At 38.9% G+C, this 20,685-nt stretch overlaps 2 protein-coding genes across 2 annotated transcripts; one reads left to right on the top strand and one right to left on the bottom strand.

Annotated features, from left to right (window-relative positions):
* Positions 1–313: 313 nt before the first annotated feature.
* Positions 314–7,749, bottom strand: LOC140232553 (dynein light chain roadblock-type 2-like). Its single transcript, XM_072312649.1, has 4 exons — positions 7,678–7,749; positions 3,836–3,911; positions 2,608–2,775; positions 314–1,815 (listed from the first exon to the last, which is right to left on the bottom strand). Exons 1-4 carry the CDS (start codon positions 7,678–7,680, stop codon positions 1,769–1,771), a joined length of 294 nt encoding a protein of 97 aa, XP_072168750.1. The 5' UTR covers positions 7,681–7,749; the 3' UTR covers positions 314–1,768.
* A 5,795-nt stretch (positions 7,750–13,544) lies between these two features.
* LOC140232603 (peptidyl-prolyl cis-trans isomerase 6-like) lies at positions 13,545–20,257 on the top strand. The gene is made up of 4 exons (XM_072312700.1): positions 13,545–13,665; positions 16,151–16,364; positions 18,026–18,148; positions 19,351–20,257. Exons 1-4 carry the CDS (start codon positions 13,609–13,611, stop codon positions 19,605–19,607), a joined length of 651 nt encoding a protein of 216 aa, XP_072168801.1. The 5' UTR covers positions 13,545–13,608; the 3' UTR covers positions 19,608–20,257.
* Positions 20,258–20,685: the final 428 nt, after the last annotated feature.

The raw sequence follows: 20,685 nt of genomic DNA, 5'->3' as shown, positions 1-20,685 counted from the left end.
AGACTAATTTTTAGTGTTCATGTGCTTTGTACAAAATGTACTGTACATGTATTATGTACAATGTACTTTGGAAACGAACACCTACTGCTCCCATTCAGTAAGTGACGGTGCCCAAGACCTGTGCAAGCCTACAATTTGATGTGTATTCCTGGTAAATTCATCTTGGAAGCCATCAACAATTTTGCATGATACAGTGTATGCAATGACTGCTCAGCCCCCCCCCCCCCCTATAAACCTCAACAAAACAAAAACAAAATAAACCCTTGAAAAATATGACACTAAAAGACAGACACTACAAACTCATACACAAATCTTAAGTGTGAAAGATTTTATGTGGAAAACAAACTTACAATTTTAGAGAAACAATAGGATTAAATATGACTACTAATAAACAAGGAGGAATTCCGTAGTCTGGGGCATTGCAAATAAATTACAGGAAATACATTGAAGTTAATCGAGAAATGATAATTGTGACTCAGTTTACATTTGCATTCAGGAAAAGCAGCTTGAATGCCAGTATGCTAAGTTAAGCACTTTACGCCACTGATGACAGATAGTCAAGTGCAACATCCATAGCATGTCTGTTTCATTAGATTTCACATTTTCGGTACTTCTCCAAGACCCCTGATATGACATAAACTTGGCGCTACTGTATTTGATCCTCTCTTCCACAGAGAATTAAACAGCTTAATTATCTGGTTTTTATACTGTCGGCTCCTAATTCATACAATCAAAATATTGAGCCAAGACATTACATTAGATTCTCTTTCTCTATCCATTCTTATGACCATGCTGCACAACTTCACAATACCCTGATAAACCATGGTAATGGTGTGGCACATAATCATTAAACATACTCTGTGTAACCACTAGCATGCATATTTTTCTTGAAATCAAATTTGAACTTCGGTCTCATGGATCAATACATTCACATGCACCACTGATTTTTCACAAACATACCTAAAAAATCAGCAAGTCTCTTCAACCATATGAGACTCAAAACATTTGGAGGACTTAATTCTATCACCGATAAATATGGCAAGTCACACTAAACTGCCTCATTACCCATACAGAAAAAAAAAGAAAAGAAAAGAAAATATTCTACGGCCTTAAGTCCTGGGCTTTGCAGTGTGCTGATTAACTGCTAAGCAACAACAATCACTAATTTCCTTATCTTTTTTTTTTTTTCCAAACTGCAATATCACCTGGAATTGAACGAGCTAAATATCTCTGTAATGACATATATGCTTAGGCTTTGGGCATTTACAGAATATAATGTGCACTACACATATACACACGTGCACTGTTATCTTACAACTTACTACAGTATTTACAGATAATTACATATCACACAGTCTCTTCTTGCCAAAGTTTATTCATTACTTTGATGAAAGCATATTTTAGACTGGACAGCTTGCACAAAGGTGACAAGCGATTCATGTCAGTGGATGAACCCAAATAAACTTCTTGTCAATGGAAGATTAGTGAAAAAAGCAAACTGTGTTTTGCTCAGAATTAAAACGGATAAATGGCATCTGGGTCCTGGAGCCTACAAGGCTACTTTTGAAACCAAACATGAAAATATAAAACAGGTTACCTCTTCACATCACATAAATGAGCATGTTGAACCTACATTTGATATCAATGTTTGATTTTAAACATAACTTTGGACATATGAGAGCCTTGGTGACACAGATAATGAACTTCTTGTATGAACAAGTTGGGAAGGCATGAATATACTTCATTGCAGTTTTCCCGCCTCCACTGTCTAGGTTTCTGTTGGATTTTGTATCACCAGGAACATGTATTCCTTATCTGTGAGAAAAAAACAACAACAAGCAAATGGACAGGATGAAAAGAGGGAAGTGAAAGACTGCTGGCAACAGTTGAGTGCCTCAACAAGAAAACTTTACATAAGCTTTACATCATATGTTTCTACATATTATAGCTGATTTTCAAATGCTTTCATTTATGCAATATGCAGTCCACAAAACTCTCAGCAATTGAAAAGCTTGAACATCATATTGCTTATTGTGCAACACTCTTTAAATTAAGTATTAACATTTGTTGCAACACTATTTGGGTTATCTAGGTCTGGTATGCAACCAGAATGCAAATGCCTTCACCTGACTGACACAGGTACAATTTTGAATTAGTCAATAACGGTCCTATAGATCTTAACCAATCAAGGTTTGCAGTACCAATCTGGTTTTAAGTAGCCACAAAATAAGGACATTATTGCTACAGACTAACAATTTGTTCACAGTTTACATAATTCAATGACAGCATGCATAAATATGTATTTTTGCATTTATCTCTCCTAAATGTCCGACAACAATCTGCAAATGCTATGGTAAATTTACATTTCTAACCATACAAGGTTGCTAAGCACTTTGAACAAATATGATCACCAGTAGCATGAGTCAAAATCTTACATCAGGCGTGAGAAATGCAAAAATACAGACTCACAAAGATGTCGCCCTTGTTAATAAACTTGAATTACTAAGTAACTTCAAAATCCTGTGTTTTGCCACTATGATCATTTTGAATTTCCTATTGTACACTTTGCATTTCCATATAAAAATGAGGTGTGTTTATAAAACTAACCTGGCGCAACCATGATCTCATGCCTCTTGGTGCGGACTCGGAAAAAGGTCAGGTCATTTTGAGGGTCAACATCCCGAACGCTACTTTTCGCCCTGGCAGCCAGTTGGTGGTAGAGACCCGCGTAGTGCACAGTGGTTGAGTTATCAAGGGTTGTCCTGATGGGAATGCCTGCAAACACACAAGATTCATCATGTATACATTATTTCTACAGAACACACATATATTATGCTTCTTTGGTTGTGAGCATATCCTCATTCTGAGGGGGAAAAAAACCCACCTGTTTGACATTCAAGTCTCTTTAAACTTATTCACAGTAAATAGCTTTGCCAACAAATGGTATGATATATCATACATACCACCATTTTGAAATACAAGGAGTCAATTCTAACAGGACTGGTGGTGCAGACTGTACACTTTCTGCTTGTGAAATGTGTTACTACCAGAAACAGGATGAAGCAGATTGCATTTGGGTCTTTTGTGGTGTCCAAGGGGACAACACACTGACTGGGAGAGATCACCAGGCCAGAGTCCCTGCAGGCTCCCGCCTCTCATACCATCAAATATAGCCTGTATGTCTGTCTTCTCTGGCTACTGTCACATACTCTCCTAATGTTTACTTGTCACTCCATTCATTAGAAAATTCAAGAGATAAGACAGTAAATTCTTCTTTTTTTTTTTTAATCCATGATGGAAGATTTCCAATACTGGACCACAAAGGAGTATTGTAAGTGAATAAGACAAACAAACAGGGCAGCAAACAGAAACATACATGCCCTTTCAAACATGGTTCAAATCTGCAAATGTAGTATATTCTATCAAGTGAAAGAAAAAGTGATTTCATTTTGAGATGTCTTTTTCTCAAGCAGGGTCTAGTCAGTGATTTATCTTTAAATTGAATTGAATTTGATATGGAAGGAAAAAAAAAACTGTTATGGGACAACAGTACCACAATCCACAGGTAACTAATAATGGTGATATTCAGCAGGCACTTGAGTGAGCAACTTCTATCTCAAAATGGTGTCAAGTTCACACTGATGAAAACTTTCACAGCTACAAGTGTACAGCTAAACTAACACAGTACAGTGGACATGCACGCATACAATGCAATAAACAAATACTACTGCTACTACTACTACTACTACTAATCATTTTTCTTCTCTTACAAAGATAAGCTTGTTAGAAATTGCACAACCCTGGTCACCAGCCAGGCATTATATTTTCCCTTTACCTTCTGAGTTGACAATGATGTAGCCAATCACACCCTTGTGTGAGAGAATCCTCTTCAGTGCTTCTTCAACTTCAGCCTGTGTGACACAATCAAAATTATCAACAAAAAGATGTCAATATCCATTTTTACCATCATGACAAAGAGTGATTACTATAAAACACTAGCTTACTGGACACAGGCAACAGCTGCACCTGAAAAGTGGGTAAAGAAAAAGTGGCCCCTTCATGGATGGCTTTCATGACATTTAGTTTGCCCAAGAGCCTTCTGTAAAAGTGGACATTTTCATGAATAATGAATAATTTTTCATGCTGCCTCAGGCACAAATTGTAATTTCACGTGCTTTTAATTTCACAGAATTAAAAACAGAAAACAAAATACACATAACAGTAACAAACAAAATACTAGCATACCAGGTACTTCCATTTTCAAGTTAGTTTCATGTCATGCAAAATGTGTGAAAGTTTCCATTTTTACAGCAAGTAGCATGATACTTTTTTGGGGGAAAATGGTTCGACACGGATATTTGTGATTGCTATGAAAATAAAAATAACAGCAAAAACATGATTTACAAACACAGCTGCCCTGCTGTACAACATGTTTCAATAATAGAAGGGAGATAACCAATTTACACGGTATAACATAATCACATTTTAACCACACACTACAACTCAACACTAAATACTTGTACATTGTAGCATATGCTCAGTCACTGTTATGGGAAATGCATCCACAAATCAATCACACATTAAACAAGTTTTCTGCTTCATTTTCTGAAAGTTTATGTATCACGTACGGGATGCAATGTATTGTATCACAGTGTTCATCATTACACCCTAGTAGTATTAGTGAGAAAAGATTTTATGGATTCATGCTTGAAACACAAATTATGCCATTCATTCTTTCAAATATCCTAGACGCTGCAATATGAAGGCAAAGTCAAAGAGATGTGGTTTGACATATGTGACCGTGCACCACAAAACAAACAAAAAGTCGCACCCCTTGATTTTAAGTGAGGACTCAAAAAAGGTGAAATGGTTCAACCAAGTCAATCTTGAGTTTTTCATATCTTCTGAAAGAGCTATCCTTCTTCTACATTATACTGCAGTTTGGTATCTGAACATGAAAGTGTGTTTTTAGCAGTTTTTCTACAACCATTTTTTGGGGAGGAGTAGAATGATCAGGTATGACTTGAAGGCCTTGAAATCCTTTGCACACTCTTCACTTTCAGGTCTAATAACTTTTGAAAAGATGACGCTACTGCTTTGAAAGTTAGCATTAATCATGGGCAGAATGTTCTTATAGAACAGGCCTAATTTCAGCTAAATCTGATAATCCCTTCATTGTTGTTGCTCCGGTGGTTTACATCCTGTGTATTGTAACTTTCATGGCACAGCTAGCACCGCTTGCTAAAGATTAAGCGCTTGAATAGACCGTTTACTTCAGAGCATCTTTTCTCAGTTCACACTTTTCCAGAGTATGTGTTTTCTTTCCAGTATTTAGGTAGGTTAAGGGAGTCCATTTGAATTGAGTTATGCATCATTGCAAAGCTTACAGTCTGCTCTTTCAGAATCTGCTCCCAACTGAAAATCCATGTCTGGCGACTTTTTGTTGGTTTTGTGGTGCAGGGTCACATATAAGATTGGCCTTTTTGTGTGTGTGTGTGTGTGTGTGTGTGTATCGCAACTGATGGATAAACTGCCCTTTATTCAATCTCCTCATCACACGATGTCTTTAAAGCAAGGCATGTGGGCATATTACTGCACGACACCTTATTCCAATGTAAATATGATTCGCACTATAGAAAGTCTGTTGAATGGCATGATGACAGCATGCACAGTTACCAAGCTGGCTCTGCAGTGTGTTGATCTTCATCTACCAGTTCAGTTCAGTTTATTTAACACCAAAAACCAAACACATCTGGAAAACATAACTAGAATCTAATTCATAGAAATATACAAATCACATAGCTAGATGAATTGCTTTCAAATCAAGGGCCCTTTTCATGCAACATTTTATTATAGGAAGCCAAGATTTTTTCATAAGTGGGGCTATAAAGACAATCAAACACGAGAGATAAGCACCGTAAACACACAAATATAGAACCCTCTAGAGGTCTCGACTATACTGTATACACACAATTCACAAAGTAAAGTAGATGTCTCACAAGTTCAACACTTTTTGTGCTGGGTCCTAGCGACAGTAGCGTCCACCACAACACAAGGGTGAGTTTGTACATGTTTGGAGGTCATTTGACGAACAGGTGCAATTGCAAAAGTTACCAAGCGTGGGACCGGACAGGTTGTGGGACCGGACGCATATTGTAAGTGCGCGTAAGTGCGTCTGTAATGAAAATGACGCACCCACGAATAAAACCAACTTGGGAATGGAATTCTCATGGATAGATCTACAAGATGCGATGCAAAAATGTAATTAACTGTCTCATAATTTCATAAAATATGATAATTCTTTCATTTTCTCACCTAAAAAACTTATTTTCTTGCTAATGTATGTAATTTATACCTCCCGCTGGCTGCGATGCGTGTCGTACTCGCTGCCGGTATATCAGAAATGAAAGTCTCACATAGGCCTAAAGGTGTTACATGTTACGAGTTATTCATACACACGTCATTTTAATAGGCCAGTTCGATTGAATGTTCGTACAGCGAGAATGTAAACACCCCTGCACGCTCGCTCCCCATATATTTCCCGTACAAAATCAACACGTGCACAACTCTCTTTGATACATTCATACATGGAGTCACTTTGAAGGGGAAAATCCAATGATTTAGCAGGTTAATTATCACGCCTTTTTCAGAGTATGTTGTCTAGTATATGAGGAGTCTATATCAAGGGCAAAATCGTGAAATAGGCCCCACCGCAGTGCGCGTGCACCCGTGCGTTAGCAAGCAAGGTTAGGTTAGGGTTAGGGTTTAGGGTTAGGTAGGGTTGTATTTATGGTTAAATTGGCCGTTAAATTAGTCAAGGGACTTCAGGGAGTCCTTCCGAGAATAAAAAGTAGAAGACCAAAGAAAAAAACGGGAGAAAGGGAGGACGAAAGATGCTATGCTGTGGAAATCGGCCCCACCGCCGTATGCATGTCGCGTAAACGCCGTTTGGTGGGGCCGCATTTCACGAGTATTATACTGTGGAAGAAAGCCCCACCGCCGTGCTTACCTACCGATGAACGCCACACGGTGGGGCTGAATTCACGAGTATAAACAGGCGAGCCGCCGGAGTATTTGTACGGACACGCAGTGGTGGGGCCTATTTCACGAGTATGCCATAGTCTTTGAGGTAAAGAAGGGTGCATATTCTATGTAAAATAGGTAAGTTTTCACGCGCTAACTTAACTTAAGACAAAGTGTCCGGAAACACCAACCCGACCCCCCATCATACTATCCATTCCCCCGCCACGTAACGCCCCAACACTTCAGTTTCCAACCAACAATATCACACATGAAAGAAAAAACATACTAGACCCACCTATAGTGTATTAAACTATCACTGATCATGATATGCCATTCAGTGTGATGTGGGATTGACTGTCAGTGTTGATACACACTAATCAGTGCAGTGATACGAACGTACCAATACACAGCACACATAGAATACAGGCTTTGCTGCTGCTGCATATTTCTGCATGCAGCTATACAGCATGTACTCATTACAGTGTAGTTCAATAGGGTTACACCTGTGACACAAATTTGTCAATGACCAGACTGCATATTTACGAGCCGATTCTCACTTCAGCTGCATCGGTTGATCGCAAATTTAGGTGTCACTGAAAATGTAAAAATTTATGTTCAAATTCGAGATAAAACTTGAAAACTTGGTGATCTTACCATGTTTCTAACGAAGAGTTACGGAGGTGCAGACAACGTCGTTCGGCTGTATTTTCTTGTGGTTGCTAACGTGTAATGCGCATGCGCACACCGTACACGGAGTGGGCTGGCTTGCGCGATCCCATCAAGGAGGTATGCTCCCATTCGATTCCCACAGTGATTGTGTAGAGTCGAACTCGTATCGACACAGCTGTCTTCCCAGCTCTAGCTGATGCTCTAACATTGATCAAGGCCAGTGGACGTGTTGCCTAACTGAAAGTGCACGTTATGTAATAATACAATCATTTATTCAAAATAATACATAATCTACTTCCTCAATAGTATAAAAATCTTATATGCCAATAGCGTTTCCTTACTTTTGTTTGTTTGTTTTTGTTTGCTTTTTCTTACTGCTGTAATGGTGAGCATATACTGTAATTCAACTGAATATAATAGACCAATATACTGTGCAAGGGCGCCGGAAGCGGGGGGGGGGGGGGGGGGGGGGCAGGGGTGGCACTTGCCCCCCCCCCAAACAAAATGTTGGGGGGGCAAAACGAGTTTTTGCCCCCCCAAAGTGCCCCCTGTAACAAATAATTGATCACTGATTTAAAGACCAAAATGAACAATAAAGGCATATTTCTCGTCTAAATGTTGCAATTTCATAACTAAAAATGCAAAATTTTTCGCCCCTAACGGGGCGAAAATTATAATACACTAACAACATACATTATTGTATCTATACACTAATAGTACCTTATGAGTAAATTTAGTGTATAGATGGTAGCCTCTTGTCCTCGAGTGTGCCCGCTGAAACATACCTATAGAAAACCTTACATTTTTCATTTTCTTCTTTGCTTTTTAGCAGTATAAGAATATTTTTTTATTGTTCGAACGATGCGGTCACGTTTAAGCTTTTAATGAGTACATTTCAGATAAATTGCAAAGTGAAAGTGGCTCGCTCGTTCTGCCCGTACTTATAGTAAAATGAAAAGTTTTCATAAGTTATTATCATAGACCTTCGCAGTGATTTCTTTTACTATGTTTAATTCCTCAGAAAATTGATTTAAAATGCTCTATAAAATCCCCCTCTCACACCCTCCACCATCACATAATATACCGCCGTATGTAATAATCATAGCCCTTCGCACTGATTATTATTTTTCACTATGTTTAATTCCTTTGAAATTTGCTTTTAAATGGTCTATAAACGCGACTTTTGTACCCTGTTTTTACAAAAAGTCCCTACCGTGGGAGGGGGTGTCCCCCTCCCACACCCTCCCCCCGCTCGGTCGCTTCGCTCCCTCGCCGAGGATCTCACACTATCACATTATTATGTACTCCCGTATGTAATAATCATGGCCCTTCGCACCACTATGTTTAATTCCTTAGAAATTTGCTTTTAAATGGTCTATAAACGCGACGTTTGTACCCTGTTTTACAAAAGCTCCCGGGGGGGGGGGGGGTATCCCCCTCCCCCTCCCCCCTCGCCTCGCTTCGCTCCCGCGACGAGGATCTCACATCGTCACAGAAAATGTGCCCCCGGTGAGATTTTGCCCCCCCCCCCCAAAACCAGAAGTGTTCCGGCGCGCTTGATACTGTGTATTGTTAGTGGAAACAATATCCATTACAATAACGTTGCAAAGGGGATCGTTTATACCCAAAAGTTTTAAACAAACTAGTTATCACTTGCACGATTTTTAAATCTCTGTGCTCCTTAGCGATTAGGCGTGTCAATCAAGTTTATTCCCGGTTTCCACAAGAACACGAGATTCCCAATAATACAAGCCTTTCGTGAGAACAGCTACAGTGCAAAACAATACGCAATGTATAGTAACATTTTATACAGGGGAATTATTACAGTCTACGGAAAATTATGATCAGCATTAATTCATGAAAGAATCTATATCTGAAGTTGATTTATCAGCTTTTTATCTTGCCACTTTTTGAATATGCTGATATCATAATTATTTGATTCAAGTCCTAAAATATATCAAACAATTGCAAATTCTTCAAAATCGCGCTGGGCCGCCAGGTTATCATGAAAACACTCCTTACAAACATGTGTTTAACTTCCAAATTCATTCTGTTTTAAACAGGTCTTCTCTTGAGTCTAGACGTAGGAAGCATTTAATTATGTTATCCTCGTCTATATGAATGATATATTCCGGTCTTCACGTGACTCATATTTTCTCTGTAACGCAGGAAATATTCTTCTCCCGAAGCCTCGTACTGATATTGTATAGAACACCACATTAGGGGATCGATGAAATACAATGCAATGCCTCATATAATTATGCTTTGAAATTGACCTCAAGTGCAGATATATTTTTAAAGGGATTAGAAAATTGTATTTCTGATTTTATGTGATAATAAAATGTTATTGTCCATGTAACATGTAGATGTATATTCCTAATTCAATTTCTTTCTTTGTTGAATGTACGTAAATGCCTATCTTTGTGTATTTTTTATTATCAAAACTTTTTATAATTCTCATCGGAAATATTTCTCTGAATGTTTGTATTTTCTTCTTATGTAACTGTACTGTTTGTTTATATTTCTCATGTAAGTGACCCCTCTGTAAAACAGCGTTGTTACGATAACAACGCTCAGTAGGGTAATCCCTCCGTTGAAGCCTATTTCATGTAACATGTATATCTTTGTTTGTATATCTTTTTAAAGACAGAAAATAAATACAATACAATAATAGTATAGAGCAAGTGAACTGGAGGGGTCCTAGGAAAGCAGGCTTGTATTAATCTTAGATCCCTGGAATGCATAATGGTGATCAAAGACAGACCTTTAAAACTTATCTGGGGACTTGCAGTAGTAAGTATAGACATCACACCAACACTCCGAGATAATTTGGAAGAAACACAGAAAAATATGGTAAAGAATGACAATATAACAAGAAAATCATATTTTCACTTTATTATATAGATGATGATAAATGATGCCCACCACTAACAAGAAGAGAGTTATTTGAAGTAGGGCCGATTCTTTTTTCTTTTCATATAAAAAAACACACTGAAGTTTCTTAAGATTATAAGTGGTAATTTGTTACAACAAAACAATAAATAAAATTATTTTATCTCAAAATTTGCTGAAGAAATTAAACAGACTACATCCCCGTGGGAAGCCAAATACTTCAATGGTCAGCAGTGATAATGTGATCGAAACAATCATGGGGGCGCTGTGGCATATCGGGAAGTCTGTGGATGTTGCTCAGGAATACCTCGCAATAACTAGCTACTGTGATCAATCTTTCTACACATACAATCCCTTTCCAACGATTTGGAAAATATCGTCATTTTTACATCTGTTCAGTGTTCATGGTTACTTAAATACTCAATAAATCTAGAAGGAGACTGGTACAGTGCAGTCAATGGGTCTACATTCTTTTTTTTTTCCTTTTTTTTTTGCTTTCTTTTTTTTTGGGGGGGGGGGACGGGAGTTGGGGATCGGACTCATCTTGACCGCTCTATCAGACTCTCATAGTGCGCTCTTGCCCCATACGCGCACACATCTGACAAAAAAGGAGAAGAAAAGATAGATAAAATATACACTAAAGTAGAATTTCGGAGGGTTCGCCCCCCCCCCTTTTTCTCGTGCGATGAAACACCATCAGAAATTTAACCTCCGATTTCCTGTTACCAGGACAATTACCAGCAAGATAACATATCTAATCCGAAAAGAAAGAATAAAAATATAGTGGCCTCAGCATAAACAAAACGCGGTAAGGGAGTTGGGAAACTGTCAAGTTTCTCTAATTTTCACAAAACAGTTCTTGAACAGTCTATGCAAATGAGTGAGTGGATGATGTCATCGCCTCACAACTTATCATTCTAGTTTGTCTATACGAAATCTTAAAAATTAATTTCGCGGTTTTTTTTTTTTCAACGCAATAATGTCCAGGTTTTAAATCCTAATACATTTACTGATCATTATTTTGATCTTTCTAGCCAGAAATAATATACTACGTTTAATTTTTTTTTTTTTTTTTACATCAGAAAAAAAAGAATTTTCATCAGTTTGGGGATACGATCGATGGAAATTATGTGAGGTGATGATATCATCAGCTCACTCATTTGCATATTCATATCAACTGTTTGAGAACTTTTGGCAAGAGTCAGCGAAACTTCACAATTTCAAGGTTCGCACGACATTTATTTCCAGCAAACAATATTCATAAGAACAAATAATTATGCAATTGTTTTGAAAATGCTGCATTTTTTAAAGAAGTATATCTAAAAAAAAATCAACTGTTTCCATTGTTGTGTAATGATGCACAAAGTTGTCACTACCCCCCCCCCCCCCCATTCCACTATGATGACCGGATATGTCACTTCACCTCCGGCCAATGACGCCTACCAGTACTCTCCACCTCCAGTGAGTCATTGACCTTCATCATCCCTTGAGTATACATTGTACATCTAGCCCCATCTTTTTTTTACGACCAGGTTGAGTCCAAACCAAACATCTCGCTGCCCATTGATTACTAGATTGTTGTTGAATCCAAATCCAAGAATACTTCCTCCTTCCAAAAACTAGTCCCGCCTTTATTTCTATAACAACCCAAGTTTTGCCCAATCAAAACCCTCTCTTTAAAATGACGACTCCACCCCATTCACTCATTCACCCATGCATTGTATGTTGTCACAAATGTATATGAATCAATGTATGAACAGAATTGCATATCATTCAATTAAGAAGGACTGGCATTCTGAAGCTCGAAGAGAGAGGTCAGGACAAATAAACTACACTTGAAAATACATTACAGCGTGACATGATAATTATTGAACGTACGTGTATAACCTCTCTAAACTAAACCGATCCCAACACAACAGTATAAACACTGACTTTAATGGTTTACATACCGATAACATGAGAAGGACACGGGCATTAATATCACAGACGTTCAGGAAAAGGAGAGAAGAATGGAGCATGATGGGAAACGTGTATCATTTTTACTCTTTCTTCTCCGGAATTGCCAAATAATCAGCGCTGCACAGCATGGTAGAACCACTGATCTCCCCTCTAGATCAGTGGGTAGAACAGGAAAAGAGGGGGAGGGAGGGAGGGGGGAAGGGGAAGGAGGAGGGAGGAAGGAGGGGGGAGGGAGGGAGAGACAGAGGGGAAAAAAAAGAAAGAGTTGGAGAAAGGACTTGACACCAATTATGTACCACTGTTCGGCTATGATGATACCACGTCCTCTGGCTAATTAGTTCGGCTGAGATTGTAAACAACTATTCGTAATGCAGGAAGGTCTCAAAGTTTGTTGGTCAGACAATGCTGATGCCGATGTCTTGTGAATAATTATGTAGCGTCTGCATATACGGAGGGTTAATCATCAGTCTTGATGCTTTTGTTCTCTTTCTTGTCCCAACCATTTTTTTTTTCATAATACACCGCGATGCTGTAGTATACAACAGAAATATAAGATCGCTTCCATATAACAATTTTCGCTACCTTAATCACCGATGTTTATCCTCTGTATACTGTGTTACCTATAGGAGTTCCTCTATCAATTTCCTTTTGACATCGCTTGATAGCTTGCACCTGGATTACCGAGAGTTAATTACATTTCCTCTCATGACCTGTAGCTACTACAGTTTACCCCAAAAAAGGTCTGACCTGCATGTAGAGCGGCAGACTAGAGAACTGCCACGTTGCACGTGAGTCTGTAGCGACGGATGTTGATGACGAGGCCAGAGTTCTAGCCAGCTTGGGGAGAAAACAGCAGGATTGCTCAGGGGCGAAAACGCGGTCACGTCTCCACTCATACACCACGGGCACTTGTCATCCAGCTACCGCAGAAGAAGGAACGTGAATACCACGACCCGGCCCGGCCCAGTATCATATACATATAACTCTTGTCATATTTGCCTTCTCTGTCTACTGCTGGTTCAATCTCAAGTTCGAGGTTCTTTCATCGATTGATAGCAAGCTGCCATGGATCTCTACATCACTCTGTTGTTATTTGTTGCGTTGGTTGCAGCCTTTGTCAAGGTGAGTGTATGGCTCATGCAAACGATTTTGTATTTTTGAGAGATATTTTATTGATATATTCAATAAGAGATGGGTATCGCTGTCGCGATGTCCTATCTATCCCATGCATCTTTTACACAAAGTACAACTATTATTTCATGAATTTGACTCTCGGGAGCACCTTACACACAGTCGTGAAATAATAGATCATGAATGTCTTATGTTTCCATTTCTCTCTCTATCAAACGCAATTACCAAAATTGAAACGGGCACATCAAACTTTCATATACCTGTACCGTTTTATCTCTGATGGTTTTATAGAATAATGGTTGCGACAGCATCGTCTATTGTGTAATTCAAGTATTCATAGTATATTGAGACTTTTATATCTTTCCTGCAAGGAAACGAAATAGAATGCAATAATGATTTATAGCATTATCATACACCATCCACATCCACATCCAATTTATACTTCGAGACTCTTGAGTCCTGCTTTATCTGCGAGGTTTACAAAGGTCTAAAAGTTCTTTACACCCTGTTATATACTTAGAGTTCAGAATGTCGCTATACTCAGTATCCGATATTGTGTATTTAGACAAGGCCTTTAATGACAAGTAACATTCAGGTCAACAAAATAATCATTGCCTATATCTATACTGACATGATATGAATGGGTTCTTGTGTGTGTGCAGTGTGTGTGACAGTTCGTACATAGAGGGCTGGCAACAACTCCAATATTTCTGACCCCGGAAAATAAAAGGTCACCGCTACATACCATTCCGATGGTTCGGCACCTTGCGAAGCGATCAGCATCCACGCTGCCACGTTGCATATACCATGGAGCTATAGCTCCATGCATATACACAGTGCAAGCTCATCTCCGTCCTCGTCGTACAAGGCATGTTTCCCCCTCAGTGTCCATTCATTCTGCCTTTCTGTTCTGCTTGCTCCTCGAGCAATCACTTTTATATTACGGGAGGGTCTTTGACAAAGACTACAATAATATACTAGTACGGTCTGTTCCTGTATGTCCCATAAACTTTTCCATGTGCACTTCGCAGATGTAAACCATACGGGTTTTGTGTTTTTTTTCCCCGCACTGGCAGTCTTCCCCTCGCCTTCTACTTCGTAAATTTCTTTTTCATTCTTTGTTTTCATTCTTAAAATTCTTTTCGTGATCGTCCTTTAATGTCTTTGTGCCTGTCTCATCCCCTCTTGTCTATTCGCTATCCCCTATCTCCGTCTATGAACAATGTAGGTATTAAAGTGATGGCATAGGTTTGGTTGAGACCAACTGGCTCCAGGTTTCTAACATTTTTGGTGAGAAATCTCTTATGAAAGAGCATGTATAATCCCACGAGGATTTCAACGTTTATTTGATGAAAATTTGTTTTGACATGGATGAGATAAATTAATATCCAAAACAAGCGATAGGCCCTACCTGCATTGGGACCCACCGTATACCCACCTTAAAATTTATAGGATCTCGATCTTCGTTTTACATGTACTTTGTTTGTTTGTTTGTTTGTTTTTGATATCTCAGCCATTTCAAAACCGATATTCATCAAATAAACTTTGAATTACGATGGTATGCTCTGTATAGCATTTCATAAGCAGTTTCTCAGCATCTTGCAAAAAGATGCAAGCTCTATCCTCACCCCCACCACAGTATACCATCTGTCACTCTGTCGGTTCTGAGTCCATTTGTCACCTCAGTCAGACGCCTCTCCTCCCCCCCCCCCCCCCACCCGCTTCCGGGCGGGAATGACGGGGGGGGGGGGGGGGGTGCGAATGGCGACCTGAGTGGAGGTGGGGCGATTGGTGCGGTTAAAGTTTTTACGACGATGTAATCGGACAAGGGAATATGTCTAGACAAACTCACTTCCCGTATAAAATAGTTGCCACTATATAACTACCGCCAGTATGATGGCGCTTATGCTGATTCTTCTTTCTCTCTCTCTCTCTCTCTCTCCCCCCCCCCCCTCTCTCTGTCGTCCTGATTTCTTAAAAAAAGAAACAATCAGATTAGGCAGTTGACTGGAATAAAAACAAAATAAGCCATGTTATGTCAAGCCTTTTGCCAAGCCCCTCTCGCTGTATGGTGGTGAACGAATAAGTGCGAACGAAGCTGTTGCTATTGTCATGATGATGATCAGTATCATATACTATATTATCATCATCATTATCATCGTTGCCATTATCATTATTATTATTATTATTATTATTATTATTATTATTATTATTATTATTGTTATTATTATTATTATTATCATTATTATTATTATCATTACTATTATTATGATTATGATTATTATGGTTAGTATTATCATCATCATCATTATCATCGTTGTCATTATTATTATTATCATTGTTATTATTACTAAACTTTTATCATTATTGTTATTATTATCATTATTATTAATATAAGTAGCAGCACTATTTCGAATGCTATTGTAATTGTAATTACAACCACTATCATTATCATCATTATCCATGTGGCATATAGGCCGATGATCCCGAAGCGAAAGCCTTGGTGACGCACAAGGTGTCCTTCGACATCAGCATCGGAGGCGAGCCGGTGGGCACCATCGAGCTCGGACTCTTCGGCGAGGTAGTCCCCAAGACCGTGGCCAACTTTTTGACCTTCTCCGACCCCAAAAACGAGGAGAACTACGTCAACACAAAGTTCCACCGAGTGATCCGGGATTTCATGGTCCAAGGTATCGTTTTCGATTCACCAGCCCACCCCCCCCCCCCTCAAAAAAAGAAAAAAAAAACAAAACAAAACAAAAACAAAAACAAAAAACAAAAAAAATAAAAAGAATAAAAAACCAGTGATGCAGCACTGGATACTTTTTACTCATATTTAAACAAACAAACAAACAAACTAACTAACTAACAAACAAAAAACCGCCACAAAGCCAATAACATTCTTATATGGTTTCTGATTCTTCCCATTAAAATGAGTGTGTGTGTGGGGGGGGGGGGAGTTGCCCTTTACCAAAGCATGAGCACTACACCCCTTCCTGCACTATTGCAGCGGTTCCTCGGCTCTGTACAAGAAGACCACATGCTAATGAACCTCTCTTATTCTCCTTTTATTCTACCTTCTCCCCAAGTAGGCCTTTGTCATCACATCATTCCTATATGCAGAGAATACACGATAATGACCTCAGTGATCTCGTGGTCACTCGTGACACTATTCGGGTCATCTCGTGACGCTATTCGGGTCGTTACGAAAATCTTTCTCTTAAGAATTGTAAGTTTAATCGACTCTCATTCTCTCTTAATGATGCATCATGAATTTTCCGCCTCTCTAACACTTTATATAGGACTTCTCTTCAGGAAATTTAATGTTGATCAGTTGGGTCAAGAATGTACTGGAGCTCATCAATGGACGTGTGTATAATTAATTCGATCTGACTTTATCGACCCTGTTTCCTGTTTCGTTCACACGGTCAAAGTAGCGTAATAACTGATCTGAATTCATTTCCCGGTGTGATGCCTATGCTCAAGCGAGCTTTAGAATGAATAGAACAGAATTAGTGAAATAAATTAACCTTTTATTACAGGTAGCTGCTAAAAAATCAAACTTGAGTAATCGAAAAGTCAAAGAAATCAATGAAATCTGAAAATACGACATTCTGTTAGATTATTGAGTATATGCTACAAACGTAATGCGCAATTGCAAGTCTTATAACGATTTAGAGCACATTAATCTTCAGTCAAATTCATACGTGGTGCAGAGATTGTGTATTTCGAGTAGATACAAATATACTATATGAAAGTACAAGTAGCGTTACAAAATATCTCATTTATCGCATCGGTTTTACATTGTCCCACACTATTTTATCGAGACTCTTCGATAACAGCTCAATCATTTATATACATATATTGTAATAAATGGTTGTTTGGAATATTTCCGTTGTCCAGCACCATGCGTGACTACTATACTGCTTTTTTTTTTTCTTTATGACGGCATATTTCCACGCTATATGGGGTGATTTTTATTGTGCAGTCATGACCTCACCGCCTCATGTAAGCTCATAAAAAAAAGGAAACATCAAATTGCCGTAATTTGTGATCTCCAAATTGAATGAAACTTCTTTTATTATGTTTATTTGAGTTTACTGTGATATTTACTAAAGCCCTCTTGAATATGGATTTGGATTGCACTTTCAAGGAATGATGTATAGGTGAAAAGTTATGTTGCCTTGACCATTGTATCGTCTGTAATTACATCTGTCACAAACCGACGTTTGCTGTGAAGACACCACACGCCTTTCCTTATAGGACAAGTGGACAACGTACTGTACTCATCTTGTTACTTTCACCTTCTTTTATTTTTGTGTGTTGGCGCTGCTTGTCCCCCGACCCACAGGCGGTGACTTCATGAGCAGCGATGGGAGCGGAAGCAGGAGCATCTTCGGGAAGGACCACTTTGACGACGAGAACTTCAAGCTTGACCACTATGGAGCTGGCTGGTTAGCCATGGCTAATGCTGGTGAGAATTTAATTGCCAGATGCACCCTAAGAGGTTCTATATATCCCTGTAGAACCTCTCTGGGTACATCACATTTTCGGATTGACACTAATACTTCCTTCGTAATGGAACCAACAACAACAAAAAAAAAAAAAATGGTTGACAATTTAAGAACACGCGTATGAACGACTTACGGGAGAGTTGCGTTCGTGAGTGCGTGTACATGCACTCATGAATCATTCATTAAATGAGCCTACCATGAGTATGCATAAAAACCAAACCAAACACAAAACACAAACACACCAAAAAAACAAAAAAAAAAAAAGCAAAACAAAACAAAACAAGCCTGGAAACTGCTTAATTTTTGTTCTCGTGCCAAGTGCATGTGTCAGCCCTCAATAAGACGTTCACTAAGTGACTTCATACCCGTGTAATATTGCTTATGGCTCAGTGCCCCCTTTTTTCCTTTTGTGTACAGTGGCTTGTACGAAGATTGTAATATGGATGCCAGCTTGTGTTGCTCGCACAGTGACTTGCTCCTGTTATATTGAAAAGGGAACTCCCGGAGAGTCTTCTTACTTAGTTTTGGAAGCAAGCAAGCAAAACACATTGAGCAGATCATTCACTAGCGACAACTGATGAGTGGTTTTTGTTTGTTTTGCTTTTAATTAAATAAATGTTTGTAGGGTCGATTGAATACATGTAGATTCAATTAGGATAACGCATCGCCGTCCGAAGTGTCGCCTTCTCGCCAAATCCCATGCAGGCAGAGAACATACAGATCTGAATTAAAAGTTTTATGAGAATATTGATGTCAGTCACATAAATCTTTATCATGAGCTTGAGGTGATACACTAGTAGGTCCTATAGGATCAATTAGGGGTATGATGTTCCTGTATTCACTTTTAGGCGATGTTACATTACGTCCATTTCAATTTAATAAACACGACGAATTATAATGAACAGCATATCCAAAAAGGGGCTGTTGAACTTGAACAAACATTTTCACGGAAAGTCTAAAGCACGGAGAAAACAAATGTCTTGAGTTGAGTTGCAACTGTTGTAAACGATTGCCAGTAATGTGCCAATGATTCATCTTGAATAATGATGTCACGAATATAAAGCATAGATAACGTATTTTGTAAATTGGTCGTGGAGTGTGCCGACGCGAGACTGAATAATAGGGTCTGAAGATTACCATACGGTCTTTGTTCCATCAATAGGGCCCAACACAAACGGCTGCCAGTTCTACATCACGACGGTGAAGACGAAGTGGCTGGACGGGGCCCACGTGGTCTTCGGCAAGATCCTCAGCGGCATTGACACCCTCGCGGCCGTCGAGCGCACCGAGACCGACGCCAACGACAAGCCCGTCAAGGACGTCGTCGTCACGGCCTCGAGCGTGGAGGAGCTGGCTCCCTTCGACCGGTTCGAAGTGGAGAAGCTGGGTGTGACCATGCCCATTGTAGATGCCCAGTAGAGAGCAGTGGATACACGGGGGAAAGAGAAGTTCATATCATTTCAAGCGCAGCTTTCAGGGCAATTCCGAACCCGTTAAAGTAAATCTGAAAGGAAACGGTCAGATTTTATGAGCACAACAGCGAAATTCTGATCAAAATTAGAAACAAACAAACAAACTAGGGAAGTGATGAAATTGTGAATTGTGAAACGATAATTGCTAGCTGGCATTATGAACTCACTCATTTGCATTTTCATATTTACCGTTCATAAACTGTTTGGTTTTTTTTTTTTTAATAGGCGAAACTTCAAAATATCACAACTCAATTCACCATTTTTGTCAGATTTTGATCACATTTTCACTTTTGTGGTTATCAAATTTTACTCTCTTTTTTTTTTGTCAGACTAACTTTTAACTGGTCCGGAATGGCCCTTTAACTCGAAGGAATTGCGTTGGGACGTATGCATGTCAATTTGATATGCTCCGCACTCCTTGAGGAAGCGACGAAGGACCCGACTGGTCCAGTTTTACTCTGAATATCTGTAAACTTCTACAGAAAACCACCCATTGGGGATATTTTGTTGACTGTCAGCAGTCTACGTTTTCGCATTTGCGCACAGCTAATTTGTCCTAAAACAAACAAACAAACAAACAAACAAACAAACAAACAAACAAACAAACAAACAAACGAACCAAAAACAGTAATGATTGGGGCAATAATTTTAATTTCTCGTGCAAGACATATTGCCATAATGAGTGCAAAATAACTTTAACAATTCGTAAGGTGTAGATTCAGTTATATTGCTGCATGCATAGTGATACTCTTGTCTTGCCAGATAATTGGTAAGTGTTCCGACATATCTTCCAATAAGACATTGTCAGCCTTACTATTTTTCTTCTTTAATTCATTTAATTTTGAAGGATCTAAGAGTGTCTATGCAAATCCTTAGTATACCTATTAATGACGTGCAGGTTTATTCGCAGTATTAAAAGAAAAAAAAAATGAAAATCTTTCAATGCAAATTACAAATACTTTCCTACAGCAAGTTGTTATCGGAACCGTTACAGTTACACTGTGTTCACATAAGGTTGAAGAAAA

Source organism: Diadema setosum, chromosome 9 (assembly GCF_964275005.1).
Source record: "Diadema setosum chromosome 9, eeDiaSeto1, whole genome shotgun sequence".
Lineage (NCBI taxonomy): Eukaryota > Metazoa > Echinodermata > Echinoidea > Diadematoida > Diadematidae > Diadema > Diadema setosum.
This window is presented reverse-complemented; position numbering and strand designations above follow the sequence as displayed.

Bases quoted from the DNA above. Each gene is read 5' to 3' on its own strand.
- LOC140232553 (XM_072312649.1), bottom strand. The intron at 2,776-3,835 runs GTAAAGGGAAAA...GTGTGTTTGCAG, and splicing joins CATCATTGTCAACTCAGAAG to GCATTCCCATCAGGACAACC. The intron at 1,816-2,607 runs GTTAGTTTTATA...TTTTTCTCACAG, and splicing joins TGAGATCATGGTTGCGCCAG to ATAAGGAATACATGTTCCTG.
- LOC140232603 (XM_072312700.1), top strand. From the start codon at position 13,609: ATGGATCTCTACATCACTCTGTTGTTATTTGTTGCGTTGGTTGCAGCC. The intron at 13,666-16,150 runs GTGAGTGTATGG...TGTGGCATATAG, and splicing joins TGGTTGCAGCCTTTGTCAAG to GCCGATGATCCCGAAGCGAA. The intron at 16,365-18,025 runs GTATCGTTTTCG...CCCGACCCACAG, and splicing joins CCGGGATTTCATGGTCCAAG to GCGGTGACTTCATGAGCAGC.